The sequence below is a fragment of the Monopterus albus genome, unplaced genomic scaffold, assembly GCF_001952655.1.
Source record: "Monopterus albus unplaced genomic scaffold, M_albus_1.0 scaffold106.1, whole genome shotgun sequence".
Classification (NCBI taxonomy): Eukaryota; Metazoa; Chordata; class Actinopteri; order Synbranchiformes; family Synbranchidae; genus Monopterus; species Monopterus albus.
In genome coordinates this window covers 2,031,897-2,044,330 of record NW_018127986.1, presented here as the reverse complement: position 1 = coordinate 2,044,330, position 12,434 = coordinate 2,031,897, and the positions used below count along the sequence as shown (strand labels likewise).

Genomic DNA, 12,434 nt, shown 5'->3' with positions numbered 1-12,434 from the left:
CTTTGCTGTTCATGGTTACAGTGGCGTATGAATTCCCAGTGGTGTAACATAAATTCCTGCTCTCAGTCATATTTTTTTCTTTAGCCTTAGACACCGGTCCGGTGCGGGTGTCAGCTCAAGAACACGAGTTAGGCCAGCGAACACGCATCTCTGTCCATGTCTCCTCTGTTTGCTCGCCACTGCATGTGCCACACGGCTCTTTGTAATTGGACGTGTTGGCAGCATAATGACATTGGATGGTGGCAGAAGGCAGCGGAGCGTGAAGCAGAACGCTGCCTTGTGCGCCTCACCGGGGACGCTCTGGCTTCAGAGGTCTCCCCTGTCTGCCCTAAATGGCACAAAGATGCCAGGCAGTCAGCAAGATGGAAGCGATGCAATATCACAGCATGCTGCTCCTGTCTGTGTGGAGTGACACGTCGCTCACTGTATAATTTACGTCAGGTGTTGGACCATCTCAAAACTCACACACTGAAGTGAGGAATACAAGAACTTGATCACTGACATTACTATTATCTTACAGAGGTGAAGGAGGGATGGTATTTAATCTACACACCCCTTTCATGGCAGGCTGTAAAGGATTTTTCATGTCTTAGGAACAACAGAGGAATCAGTGTCACTTTAATCCAAAGCACACATCCTCTTTACAATGAGAACCAGATGCAGAGGCTATTAGTTCCCCACTGTAGCACCACCGTCCCCACATTTATGACCTGTGTGTTTTGTTTGAGGTTCTGCAGAAACCCAAATAGCATCTTATCATTGCTAGTTCATTAAACTCTCACAAGTAGCTTAATATAATAAGCATCTGCACAAATACTCCCTGTTTTTATCACTACAAATCACAGCATGTCCCTTCTATCTGGAGCAAAAACACTCAAATAAAGAAGTTTCTATGCTCTTAATAAAGTGGAAATGCCATAGTCGTATGCAGCCTGAATGTGACTCCATGGGAGAAACAAATGTTGGCTTTAAACAAACATTACTGATGTTCCACAGAGCACTATTGTGCTGTAAAGGATCCGATTTTGTCATTGCATTGTTCCCTTATAGTCATCATTCTCTGCTCTGTCACATATTATTCCCTGTTGGACATCACACACACAGCTTAACAGGCCATGTTCCTTTGATTTCTATTGACCAACACTGATTTGGTTTGTATTGATTGAACAGAGCACAATTCCTCGTGCAATCTGTAAGAAAATGAATGACCTTTTACTTTAACCTCCCCCAAAGACGTAACATAATCGATAATACAAAAGCGGTGTCATTACAGCTTTGAATGGGCTTCTGAAGGTAGCAGCTTTTAAAGTTCATGTCGGTTAAGTCTGTGTTATTCTAATGATTGTAATTGTATTTTTTTTGCCACATTGGGAAGGCCCAGAGTTTTTGCTAAAAAAGCTTTATTAGTCATCTACCACACAGTCTCTGTACAGCGTGACCAGGTTCTTCTAGTCCTTTGGGATTGTGTTGCAAGGCTGACTAATCAAACTGGTTTTAGAGTGATGTATTATTGACCAGGTTCTGATGGGGGGGACCAGTAGTCCCCAAAGAGTGTCATGCTGATTGGCCCTGCAGCCTTTTAAATGCTTTGGTCAATCTTCCAAGGCAGCAATGATAACCTCCACACCCCTCACTCTGGCAGAAAATACCTGATTCTGGTCTGGATGAGGTGTCTCCAGCCTACCGCCTTTAACTCCCTAATAAGTAGGATTCAGTCAGGGCTATGATGATCTGGTAAACTGCACTCCCTTTATACTTAGATACACTTATAATACACTTGGGGCTAAGCACTAGCCCTCCTCGCTTTTCTGTCGCACATGCAAATACCTTGCACTTTCGCCCACGAGCAGCGCTTTTGTTGTGACACACACATGGGTCAGGTTTGGACAAGAGAGTCTCTCCACAGCTCAGAGGAGAGGAACTGGAGTGATGAATTAAAGGATGAATTTGAGATTAGTGCATTAGCTGGCTCCTGAAGACTATATCAACACACACACACACACACACACTCTCTCTCCCTCCCTCCTCCATCAGTCGCAGCCACCATGAAATGAACAATTCCAGCTGAGCCCACTGGCAGGCCTTTGGGGGAAACTCAAGCCTGAGACTGGGCTTAGGGATGCAAGATGTAGCAGACTGGGAGCCGTCAGACGTCAGCGCAGGGCCTCTTGTCTCCTTGGCATAAGGCTGTCGACCCAAACACTTATCCTGGGGTTTTGTCTTTAAAATACTTCCAGACTTGTTTTTGAGGAACAGAGAAATACCATGTAGAATGATCATAGCTCCTAGTTTTTCATTTAGGAAAGAACTCGGCGAGAGACTGGATGTGGAGTCTGTGTCTATGCTTATTTACCAAAATGGTTACCTGGGAGACGGGCCCAGAGTCAAAAAAGTCTGAGTCCAATCAAAACTGTATTAGTTTTGTTTATGTAATAGCATAAAAATCAAGCTACACTGCTGATTTAAGAATAAAATGCTACAGTAAACTGAGATTTTATTCATGTTTGTTTAGCAGATGTGAATCAGTTAGCCGTATTAGACCCAGTGATTCAAGCAGACAGGAAGCCCTGGAACTAATAAACTGTTCAGAGTTAAATACTGGAAGTGTATTAGTACATCAACTTCCAGCCTGTAATAGTCAGCCACACTTATGATTTAAAAGTGTGTGTTCTGTAGATGAAAGATCAGGACATCCTGCAACATATCAATTTATACAACTTCAGCTGACATGAATTACTGCACTCAGTTCCTCTCAGGCGCCATGGTCACTGCTCAGTTAAGTGGCTGAAGAAACGCGCTGTGTCATTGAACTCCAGAACCGACAGAGAGAGAGAGAGAGAGAGAGAGGAAATCCTGCAGTCCTGTTTAAAATAAGAAAGAATCTGTGCATGTGCCACCCTTTTCTCTCTGAGGCTCAGTGAAACCAAGCCTGTGCCTGTTCATCTATCAGAGCAGCACAGTTGGCCCCTGCAGTCCTGCAACTGTTTTGCTGCCTGTCACTGCACATGGCTCTGATTTGCTGCCTTATTAAAGAGTGTGTGCCTCCTCAACTCCTGTAAATGAAATGCCCAAAGAGGCCAGTGTCTGTCCACTCAGCGCCTTGTCTCTGGTCTGTCTAGACCACAGAGACAGTTCTGTCTGATCCAGACAGAAGCTGAGCAGTGGGATGGATGCATAGACGGCTTTGATGACAGACTGCAGTAGTTTTTCATTCTCACTCTGCAAGAAAAAAAAACGGACTGAGTCAGCAGTAATTGCCCCCAAAGTCACAGAGAAAAAGAGTCCAAAATAAGTGTTTGGGAGTCTGTAAGGCAACCACTGTGTTTACATGGCTCCAAAGCTCTGCACAAGTCAAATGTTCTATATACAGGCTATCTGAGAAACCAATCTCTTAATCTCCCTGTTTCCTTTTACCTTCATCTCATCACGTAAAGCAGCCACAGAGCAGAGACTCTCATTTTTCAGACGTGAGGCAACTTTTTAATCTTGATTAAGACATTTTTTCCCCCTCCATCCTCTCAAGAGAGCTTTTAAAAAATGTTTTAAGTCCAAATGAGCACTTCTTCTGTCGGTGCCAGAACCCCCTTCCGCTTAGAAATATTTGCTCTGGACGCCAGCCTTGCCCAGCACACAACACGGGCAATTATGGGAGGCTATTTCAACAGAAGAAATCTACTGACAGGCGACGCCTCATTTGAAGGGATGAAAGAATCAGGAAATGAAACTTTCACTGATGGACTGAGGGTATGGAAAGAGAATCCCCAAGGCCCTCGGAGACTGGGTTTATATCTCATGGGCATTTTGTGCCTGTGTTGAAGACATTTGTATGTGTAGCTGTTACTGTAAATGTATGAATTTTTGGGCTCTGAGAGAGAAATAAAGTTTGTATGTGTGTGTTAGGATATTTCCTCCTATGAGTTGTGGAGCTGGGTTTTTCTGTGCCTGTTAGCAGTTTATCTGCAAAGGAGCAGCTGTAGGTTGCTGGCAGCTTTTGTCAGTTCAAAGGTCTTCTCTCTGTTGCGGCCACTTTCTTGATGAAGTGATGAGAGCATGAGGTCAACACCAAAGCAGCCACACAGTTGAATGAAAGCCTGGCCAACATTTTTTTTTTCTAAAGTACTGTTTCCCCCCCCTGTACTGAGACATGAAGTCTGAATGTTAACTTTACTGGGCAGTGTTCTTCTGTGTGCACTGATTCATCTGGCTGCAAAGTGGTGCTTTTCTCATTGACTTCAACTGACATGACAGATTTAGTTTTAGAGGAAACAAGCAGTTTTGCTGTTGAAATGTGACAACGGGCCATTGAGGGTCAGGAGTGCTACCTGTCACTGACCTACTTACCCCAGAGGTTTCTGTCTAGTCAGGTGGCACCTTGTGAGCACAGCACATGTGTGCTTGTGCATTTGCGTGCTTTGTGCATTACATTTGCACATCTTGATTTGAATTCATGTCTCTGTATTTCTGTGTGGAAAAAGAAGAAAGAAGAGGACAGAGTGAAGTTTAATTTCAAACACTGCAGGGCTGAGAATTCCCCTGAAAGGAAACTTAATCTAGAGGCCTTCTCGGACTGGACAAATAGACAGTAAATTAGTTTTGCATGACGGTTTATTAAAAACCTTGTATATACAGCAGATTATTGATACACAGACAGAGCATGGGTAAGGTTCCAGTGTGGTCAGTGCAAAGGAGTGGAGCCCAGATCTACAGGGGAAGAAGGAATATATGAGTGTCATCTCTAGAACCACAGTGCAGTCACGCACAGGGGAGGTCGAGGCCACTGAGCACTGCAGTATGCCAGACAAATAACATCAGAAAACGTGACATTGTGCAAGATCTTTCTTTTTTAAATCAAACGAATATATCAGAAGATGAATAGATGCTCCACCGCTGTTCATTTGTTTCTCTTGTCAAGTTACACAGTGAGTTGGAAAAAGAAAAGCTGAGTGCCAGCTGGAGGTGCACAGTGGAAATGAAGTCAGCAACTCTTGTTTGTGGTCAGTCTTCCTTTCGTTCCCTGTGGTCTCCTGCGACACCTTTGTAAATGCTCTACCACTGTATGTGCTTGAGGTTGACTCGTATGGCTGTCTCCTGCTTCTATCTGTGCTTTTTCTCTCCCTCATTTCCCACTCCCTGCATTCCTCCTGTGGTGGGGCTGACAGACACTCGTCATCAGCAGGTACTCTAGCCCAGGTGGATCAGGTTTCCCATTTGCCAGGGGATTGTGCTGTGTGTGCATTTTTATGGCTTAGTTATGCACAGTTGGAGGTTTTCAGTGCAACACTGGTGTGCTGTCATGTCAAATAACTATTAAGACAGACATGACAACTTAAGACAAACTCTTCTGGTTTTTCCTGATATCCAAGCAATTTTTTGTGCCTTGTTTTTTCTGTTTGTATGACAGCTGCAATCAAACCACAACCACTGGTGGTTTTAGCTACTAAATGGTGGAAATGGGTAGTTTAAAGCACTGCACTTTCAAATTCAATTATCAAAATTCAGTGTGTAGTGATGGTGAGTCATGTTGGCCAGTAGGTCCACCACTTTAGTCCAGACTGAGCGATTATAAGATGGATTGCTATGAAATTTTGTGCAGATATTCATGGTCCCCAAAGGTGACTTGACTGACGTGACTGTAACCAAAATGACTGACTGGCTCTTTGACAATGCTCTTATTCAGTGATTTTATTTATATGTCTGCAGAGGTGATTCTATTCCTTACTTTTCAGATTATTGAACTGCTTAGAATTATCGTAATAATAAATGATAATTGGAATGATTTGTCTGAATTAATCTAGTTCACATCAGACATTGGCCACCACAGAAGCCCAGAGACTTCAGTGATCCGCTGATTTTTGAGCCTCAGCCGTACTTTATGTTTAGTACTAATTTAGTGCCAAGATGATGAAGGTGGTAAACATGTTAAGCCACTCTGTGCCTAGTTACAGTCTCACAGAGCTGCTATGTGTAGTATTTGTTCTGTTAACAAGTGTTCTTTTTAATTTTGTTTTGTGTGTTTGTCTCCTGGCAGATGTGGACGAGTGCTCAGAAGGCAACGGCGGATGCCAACAGATTTGCGTCAACATGATGGGCAGCTACGAGTGCCGCTGCAGAGAAGGATTCCTCCTGAGTGACAACCAGCATACCTGTATTCAAAGGCCTAAAGGTTCCACACATTCTGATCTTTCTTTAGTTCTGAGGACATTACATCATTGACAATGCATTGCTTAACCCTAATTCTAACCTCAGCTATGGCAACAAATGCCTTACGATAACCTTAAACCTAACACTAAACTTAATTCAAATCTTAAATATAAAATCTTAACCCCCAGACGCCCCTTTGAAGGTGTGAGGACACACATCACAACAAAAAATTGTCTACACAACCATAAAAACACATGGTCATACACGCACGCACGCACGCATCGATAATTGAATGAAAATCTCAATATACACGTTAATCATAAAGTCTTTATGTAACATGCAAATGTTCAGATCCAGGCAAGTTTAAATAATACGCTGAGCTGTGCAGATTAAACTCAGAATGGGATCGACCCCGACAGGTCTCAGTAAAAGCAGAGCAAATGTAAAGCTCTCCAGTCTGAAGGGGCAAGAAAAAAGGAGGACTAAATCTCTTTTTATTTTCTACCCACCCTTTCAAATTGAACCATTGCAGCATTTTAAGGTATTGTTGGTATGAGAGTGGCCTGAGGGGGACTTGAGTAGAGAAAACAATTAAAGATGTAGCCTGGAGCAGACATGCCTCATGTTTATAGAGCATTCTTGTGGGATGGAAACGCGACAGGAGAAGGTACAGAGCCAACTTGCTCTGAGGCTTAGTCATCAGACACAGGAGCACCGAGGACAGACATACATTCATAACATCATACCTGCGTTTAATGCAAAGTAAGCTGTAAAAAACACCTACATAGTCTAGTAGGAATTTTATTCACTGAGTTTTACAAATCTGTGAAACAATGGCATATATATAAATATATAAATAAAACACTAGGTGACACCAAACCTGTGTACCTGCAACATTAGAGAATACAACTTGGGTTTTAGCTGATGTTGTATTTGTCCTCATTTGGTGGAGGCTGACATCACCACATCAAGCCCCTGTGCCAGGCTTCAGACCGGACCGTCCACCGAGTGCAAAGAATGAAATGACCGATTTACAAAATTGTGATCCTTACAACACTACTGAAAAAAGTCAGTAGCATCACTGGTCAACACTAGCTGCTGCTAGTATGGAATATTTCTTCTTGATTAATTTTCTCAAAAGAGGATGAAACTGGTTCTCATTAGTGCCTTTATCTCTTTTCAAGACATGGGATATTTTTTCACTCTTAATTTTGTTATTTGTTGTGCCCGTTTCTCTGCAATGGTCTAATGGCACCTCACAGGAAAGTGATTGCCACCAGCTGTTTACAAACCACCTAATTTGTGTATTCATTGGCTTTTTAAAAATTATTTTCTTGAAATTTAGTTAAAATTTGTGCCACATTTAGATGGAAACCCAGTTTTTGTAGGTTTAATCATGATCCTGCATACAGACTTATAGATCAGCTAACAACGTTGGCCCCTTTAACCATTCAAATTAAGGTGATATTATAAAAAATGTTAATGCTTGGACAAGCGCTCACATACCCAGACATGTCTCATGGTGAATGATGATGTATATGGCACTATTACAGCAAAAAAATGAATAAAGATATTCCTTTTTCCATTTTGTAATTACATTCTGAACAAATAAATCAAAACAGACACCAATGCTTTCATCTTTCACCACTGCAAAGATGAATTTTAATTTCAATTCAACTTTAAAGGCAGACACAGTCTGCTGCTGGAGATTTAGGTCACTGACTCCAAAATATAAATATCCTTGATTTCTGTAGAGCAACATCAGAGAAAATGAGCAGTGGTTGCCACTTTTACAAAACAAATTTATTCAAGGAGTAATTATCCAGATGTTTATAGATTCCTCAGCTTTGCCAGTTTGGGTGTTTTACGTAGATCTTGCAGTTCCTGGGAATTATTCGGAGAGCCCTGCGGGAATGTATGGCAGGGTTTAACCATCTTTTGTAAGGTAACTGGCCATGTTGAGAGTCCTTAGGCTGTGATGTCCCCTGGATAGTGAACTGAGGATCTTAGAAGTCTGGTTTATGAGCTCAGTCTGGCCTGGGGAAACTGTCAGTGTTTACGTTTCATAAACGCACTGTTATTTGAGAGGAGTAAAAAGCTGGATCATGTGTTTCAGAGCACCACTATTACGTCAGTACTGTCTGAAGAAGACAGTGAGCATTGGTCCTGTCTTGCTGAGCTTCCCTGTCACTCATTCACTTCCTTTCTCCTCTTTCTTTCTTGATAAATGGCCCCAGTTCATACTCATTTTGTCTTTATTGCTTCCAGCTGAGACCCATTTGGATCGAGAGATTAAAGCTGCTATAAATATATAGGCTTTCTTCACTCATCAGATAACTACTCTGTCATTATTACATTATTTTGAAAGACAGAAAGAACTGGTCCTCATTTTCTTATTACTGCTCTTATTACAACAGTGTGTTTCTGGAGGAAAATGGGAATTGTGAGGAAGCAGCTTATTGTCCAAGTTATTAGACAGCGGCCTTGCAAAATTGTTGCTAATATCACTCCCCTTCACTATCTGAAAAATTATACACAAGTGGGTCTAAAAAAAATCATTGAGAAAATTAAAGCTGATCTAGTCTGTCTTTAAATGCAGCCCTCCATCCACCCTGCCAAGTCTCCTCTTCCAGAATAAAGCCTGGGGTGCAGTTTGCTCAGGAGCTTTATTGTTCTCATTAAAAAGACATCAGCCTTCCGTTTCTTTCATTAATGGGTCAGGTGTTCCCTGGACAATTGTGTGTCTTTGTGGGACAGTAAGCGCTGGTCACCGTAGTGCCCAGCACTACCAGTCTCTCCTGCTGGTAGGAAGCTCTTGTTAGCAGTGAACCTTTGCCAATTATGCAGCAGGGGTCTACCAGGCTCTCAGCTAATGACAATGCTGCTGCTGGTCTGTCTCTTATTAGACCTGCCCCTGCCCGCTGAAGAGGAATAAGTCCGGCCAATGGAAGACTCCATAGTAGAGCTGGCCACAATGTAACAGTTCATTTATTCTCCCCAAACATTTCTCCCAGTCAGGAAATAAAGCCTTTGAAATGCCAGCCAAGGTGCTTAATGGCTGATAGGAATGCCACTTAGGTCAAGAAGGGTTCCACTGCTTTGCATTTAATTTATTGTCTCTTTTATATAGGAGGTGAACAGGGATGTATGTGTGTGTGAGATGGGATCCAGCACACTGGAAGTCAGGAATTTAAGCTCAGTCAACCTGCACTTGTATAATTTTAGTTGTCTGCATTTCTGAATATCCAGCAGGACAATTATGTTAAGTGTACGCTGTTGCATAAGTCACGTACTGTATATTTATACATGTAACTTGTGTATTCAGTGCTCGTCTTCATCGTGTTATATATGCTCATATACTGAACATCTGTTGTTTTGTGGTGATGGTCGTACATTAATTTAAATATCTTGCCCTAGATTTTGAAATAGTAATAAAATATACAGTGTATTTATTTAAAAATTATTTATTTATATGTTCTAATTTTTATAAACAAACTGATATATTAAAAAATTATCTGCAGATTATTGATAATGAAAATCAATTTGCAGTCCTAGTTCAGTGTGGCCCACTATACCACAAAATGTTCATGTCACGGCTTTCAAAGCAATATTTATTTTTACAATTTTAGCAAAAATAAAGGTCAATCTTTATTATTCCACATAGGGAAATCTGACATGCAGTACCAGTAACAAATATAATATAAATATACGATATGAAATCCAACAGAAAAAAATAGACGTAATTAAAAACATTTTTAAAAATTGCCTTGTTGTTCTTTCATCAGCCACCTGGCTGAGGATACCAGAGGATCTCTAGCTCTCTCTCTGAACAGCAGGCCTCATCTTTCCAGGAAATGTTGACTTTGTTAGAGAAAACCTCCTCTTGTGTTTACAGCTTTCATGAGCTTCCCAAAGAGTTAGTTACTGTACCGCTCGGGCAGCTTATCTCTTCTGTCTCTCTTTCTCATATTCAGATATGAGCACAGTGAAGTTGATAGACGCAATCACATGCACACAACTTAATCATTTTCAGTTTACTCATTCTGGAGGCGCATGCAGACACGTTCTTCAGGATGTGTGTTTTCTGTGCTGGCTGAGATTGTAGCAGTGCAAGAAATTTCCCAGTAAATGTGATCAGAGTCGTGATATATGGCTGAATAATATTCTCAGTTTGCTCTCCAGACATGACATTTTTTCTGTATAAAATCAGGCACACAATCACAGAACCTAGTTTATAGCAGTTTTTTTTTCTTTTTGCGAAAAGATAAAATTAGCCTACTTTCTTACAACGTCATATCTATTTAGCAGACGGCTGTACATTTTAATATTATGATGTGCTGCTAAAGGGTCAGTATCCATCATTCCACATCATTCCAAATTCTAGAACTATTTGTAATAGGGGATTTTAGGAGCGTTTATGTATGTTCATGTCTTGTGCTGTGTGGTTGTTCCTTTATGTATGACCCACGATGGTTCTTATATGTTGCCCTCGTTGGTTCTCAGCAGGCCTGCCTGCCCGCCCGTCTGTGCATTGGCCTCAGAATTGTTTTTACAAGTGCAGAAGTCACTGCTCCATTGCTCTGCAGTCCAACCGTATAACCAGGCTCTTTTCCTATTCTAAGGAAGTGGTGCGAAGGGAACGCCTCATGCTCCCATTGCTACCGCAGCAGAAGCAAAGACATATGGGACACTTTAATTTCCCTCTCATCATTTTCTGTCCACCCCTCTGCTGTCCTCTTCATTCTTTCCTTGTTGCTTTCCTACATTATCGTCCCTCATCGTCCCTCTTTGTCCAGACTTTCATCGCCTTGTGCCCCGTCCCCCTTCACCCCCACCCTTGAACAAATATACATTGGTGACTTGGGATTTAGCAAATGTTGGCTGCCTTGCCACTGAATTCTCCGCGCCAGGCATCCCCTTTGCTCGTGGGTTTGTTGAAGGCCATCTCTAAGCTGGTTAGTCCAGCATGCTGCTGCGGACTGTCGGAGTGCCAGTGGGGTTTTTCCACTAACACTTAGCTGTCGTGGCTTTAACCAGAGTGCCAGACTGAGCTCTGCAGAGACAGATGCCTTCTTCAGCTGCCTCTCTCTTTGATTTTGGAGAGAGTGCGGCCCTTAATAACATACTGTATCTCATACCTTTTTGTATCTCTGTATTGAAGTAAAGCCAGCAGCTTGGCTGCACTCTGCTGCAGTGCTGTCTGTTCTTCTGGGAGGATGCCTGGGACCTCTGGGACTACAAAGTGAGGTGACCTTGACAGAGTGAAAGGTAGACTGAAGGGGAGAGTGGTAACATCTCCAGCAGGTACTACACAACTGTCTGTGACACAGATGGGCAGATGCACTCAAATGTGTTTGCAACATGCATACATTATGCAAATATACTTGTGTATCAGTGCATTAATGCAAGTATCCTTACATGCACCCAGTTTCCACAATGTAGACAATTGCATTGCCGCCACACACACGTAAGATGTACTCACTTAAAGCATAGGCCTATCACTTTAACTGTACATCAGTTTAAGAACAATAACTGTATGTGCTTCAGTTTCAGGAGCACAGGACACTAATAGTAGTTGTACATTAAGCACTTGGGCAGTGTATATCTGTCTAGAACACATTCTGCTGCCTTTTTCCATTCTCTGGTTGTTTATGCAGTCAGTAACTCCTCTCTGAAAAAGAGAGTGAGATGAGCAGCTTCAACAAGGCCTTTGGGAGCTGGAGAAAATCAGCGCTCGCAGACCAAACAGTAACACTCGGATGGATTCTCCCTGCTTTCTATGAACAAAATCAGTGGAGAAGAGTAACTTGGTTGACCGGCTGGCTGCCCCATTGCTCTGTCTGGGATTCTGCATCGCAGCTCAGCCAAACCCAATCTCGTTCAACATCTTTCCCATTCTCCTTTCCATGTGCTGACATTTTTTATCCTCCTATTAAAACTTTTAAGGGCCCATTATCTAAGAGAAAGGAATGTTGCTTTAATAGTGTGGTGGCTCCATGCTTCGGCCCCTTCGTTGCATTTTGTAACAAACTAGCTGTGTAATGTTCTCAGCCAGTGTGAAGCAAAGCAGGCACCGTTTCTGCTCTGAGACTTAGGACAGCAGCTAAAATGGACTATGAGCCCTCTTTTCCCTGCTCCAAACCCTCTGAGCAGACTGTAAACCCTTGGCATGCCTTCCACTACTTCATCCCCATTGTATCAGTCTCTCCACTACATGGTTCTCAGGCTAAAGAGAGCTTGCAGTGTGGTGGTGAAGAGCTTGTGGCTTTTTGTTTGAGGATCACAGGAGTCGG

At 42.3% G+C, this 12,434-nt stretch overlaps 1 protein-coding gene across 4 annotated transcripts in view; it reads left to right on the top strand.

Moving 5' to 3' along the window:
- The window catches only part of scube3 (signal peptide, CUB domain, EGF-like 3), a 73,021-nt gene that overhangs the window by 25,927 nt on the left and 34,660 nt on the right, over positions 1-12,434 (top strand). For all 4 annotated transcript variants that reach the window (XR_002275720.1, XM_020610676.1, XM_020610675.1 and 1 more), the window contains exon 4: positions 6,029-6,163. Coding sequence is in view for 3 of the 4 variants with exons in the window: in XM_020610676.1 (XP_020466332.1) it covers positions 6,029-6,163 (135 nt within the window). In the remaining variant the exon portion in view is untranslated. The remainder of the gene's footprint in view (positions 1-6,028; positions 6,164-12,434) is intronic.